We start from the raw sequence: 1,452 nt of genomic DNA, 5'->3' as shown, positions 1-1,452 counted from the left end.
AGCACTATCATTTTCAATGGCGCCCTCAATTTACACAGAAAGTTCAGTACAGCTATGTTTGAAACTCGAGCGTTGCGGTGTTTGGGTGTAATGCACACGGTTTTAATTTTCATTCCTTGGTATTTTTTTTTAAATAAGATGCTCCTCTTGGCCTCGTTTTGGCTACGACAGTTTAATAATTTGTCATTATCAATACTAATTATCATTAATGAAATAATATTCAGTCAGAGGGCTTATTTATGGTAATAATATGCATACTAAGCCTGAAGGTGGCGCTTTGCTACGGCGGCCATCTTGGATGGTACACATACACAACTCTGCATTGTTCCGCCATCTTGTCAGCACTCTAGTTGTTTAATAGCTCTATGAGCTGTACTGAACTTTCTGTGTAATTTGAGGGCGCAATTGAAAATGATAGTGCTCAGGGGAAATTTGATTTGCTGAATCTATGGCAGCCATCTTGGATGGTACCCACACAGTTGTGCGTATTTCGAACATCGAATACATTGCTGTTAGCGCTCTAGTATTCTTATTATATCTCTATGGTTCTTTATAGGATACAGGCCGACGACTGTCGGGTGCAGTGGATGCCCAGCTTAGCAGGAAAAAACTGCTAACTACCAATCTAAAGTTGTGAATATTTTAATAAATTTTTGTTAAATTTTACTGCAGTGTGGACAAGTCGTGAGTTCACATTACTTGTGTCCTTGGACAAAAAAAATGTATTAGGCCTATCGATTGCCTATCAATTATTATACTTGGTAGAATTTGAATATAAGATTTCTGGTTATCATTTAGGCTGCACAACCGGTAGCGAATCCAGAAATATGCAGATATAGGATGGGGTGGGCGTGGGGAAAGAGGGAGCGAGGGGGAACGGCGCCTCAGGACTTTATAATTTTCAGGTGTGCCATAATCATCATCATCATTAATTTTATCATTAGGGTCCTGTTATTATTTACCGGTATTATTATAAATTTTATAATTATTACTAATATTTTCAAAATTTGTATACATTTTTTCTTTTACAGATTAACGTATTTGTAGCTCTAGCTCCAGTAGCCAACGTCACAAACATGGAAGGCCCAATACGCGTTCTTGCAAAATTCATACCAGAATTACAGGTAAAATATAGGCCTATATTCTTTTTTTTCTAGACCTGTACTTGTGAATGTGAATTTGAATTTATACCTTACTTTACGCTGTTGTGTTTTCATTTAGCTGGCATAGGCCTAGTCTATGCAGCTAATCATATTTATTTCGTTGATTTTCCATACGCTGCAGGTTACATAATCAGACGCAGACATTTATACAATACCAGAGATTTGACGGAGATAAGAATAGGAGCTAAACAATAATTATAAACCTATATTGGCTATAAGTTAATTCCATAGTAAACAAAGACTAAGAAAGCATTATATATATATATATTATATATATATATATATATAT

At 35.7% G+C, this 1,452-nt stretch overlaps 1 protein-coding gene across 1 annotated transcript in view; it reads left to right on the top strand.

Moving 5' to 3' along the window:
* The window catches only part of LOC117109576 (gastric triacylglycerol lipase-like), an 11,569-nt gene that overhangs the window by 5,921 nt on the left and 4,196 nt on the right, over positions 1-1,452 (top strand). Inside the window, exon 4 of the mRNA XM_033251943.1 lies at positions 1,032-1,124. Within this exon, the coding sequence (XP_033107834.1) occupies positions 1,032-1,124 (93 nt within the window). The remainder of the gene's footprint in view (positions 1-1,031; positions 1,125-1,452) is intronic.

Source organism: Anneissia japonica, unplaced genomic scaffold (genome assembly GCF_011630105.1).
Source record: "Anneissia japonica isolate Jap-2015-1 unplaced genomic scaffold, ASM1163010v1 scaffold287829_len2072220_cov186, whole genome shotgun sequence".
Lineage (NCBI taxonomy): Eukaryota > Metazoa > Echinodermata > Crinoidea > Comatulida > Comatulidae > Anneissia > Anneissia japonica.
This window is presented reverse-complemented; position numbering and strand designations above follow the sequence as displayed.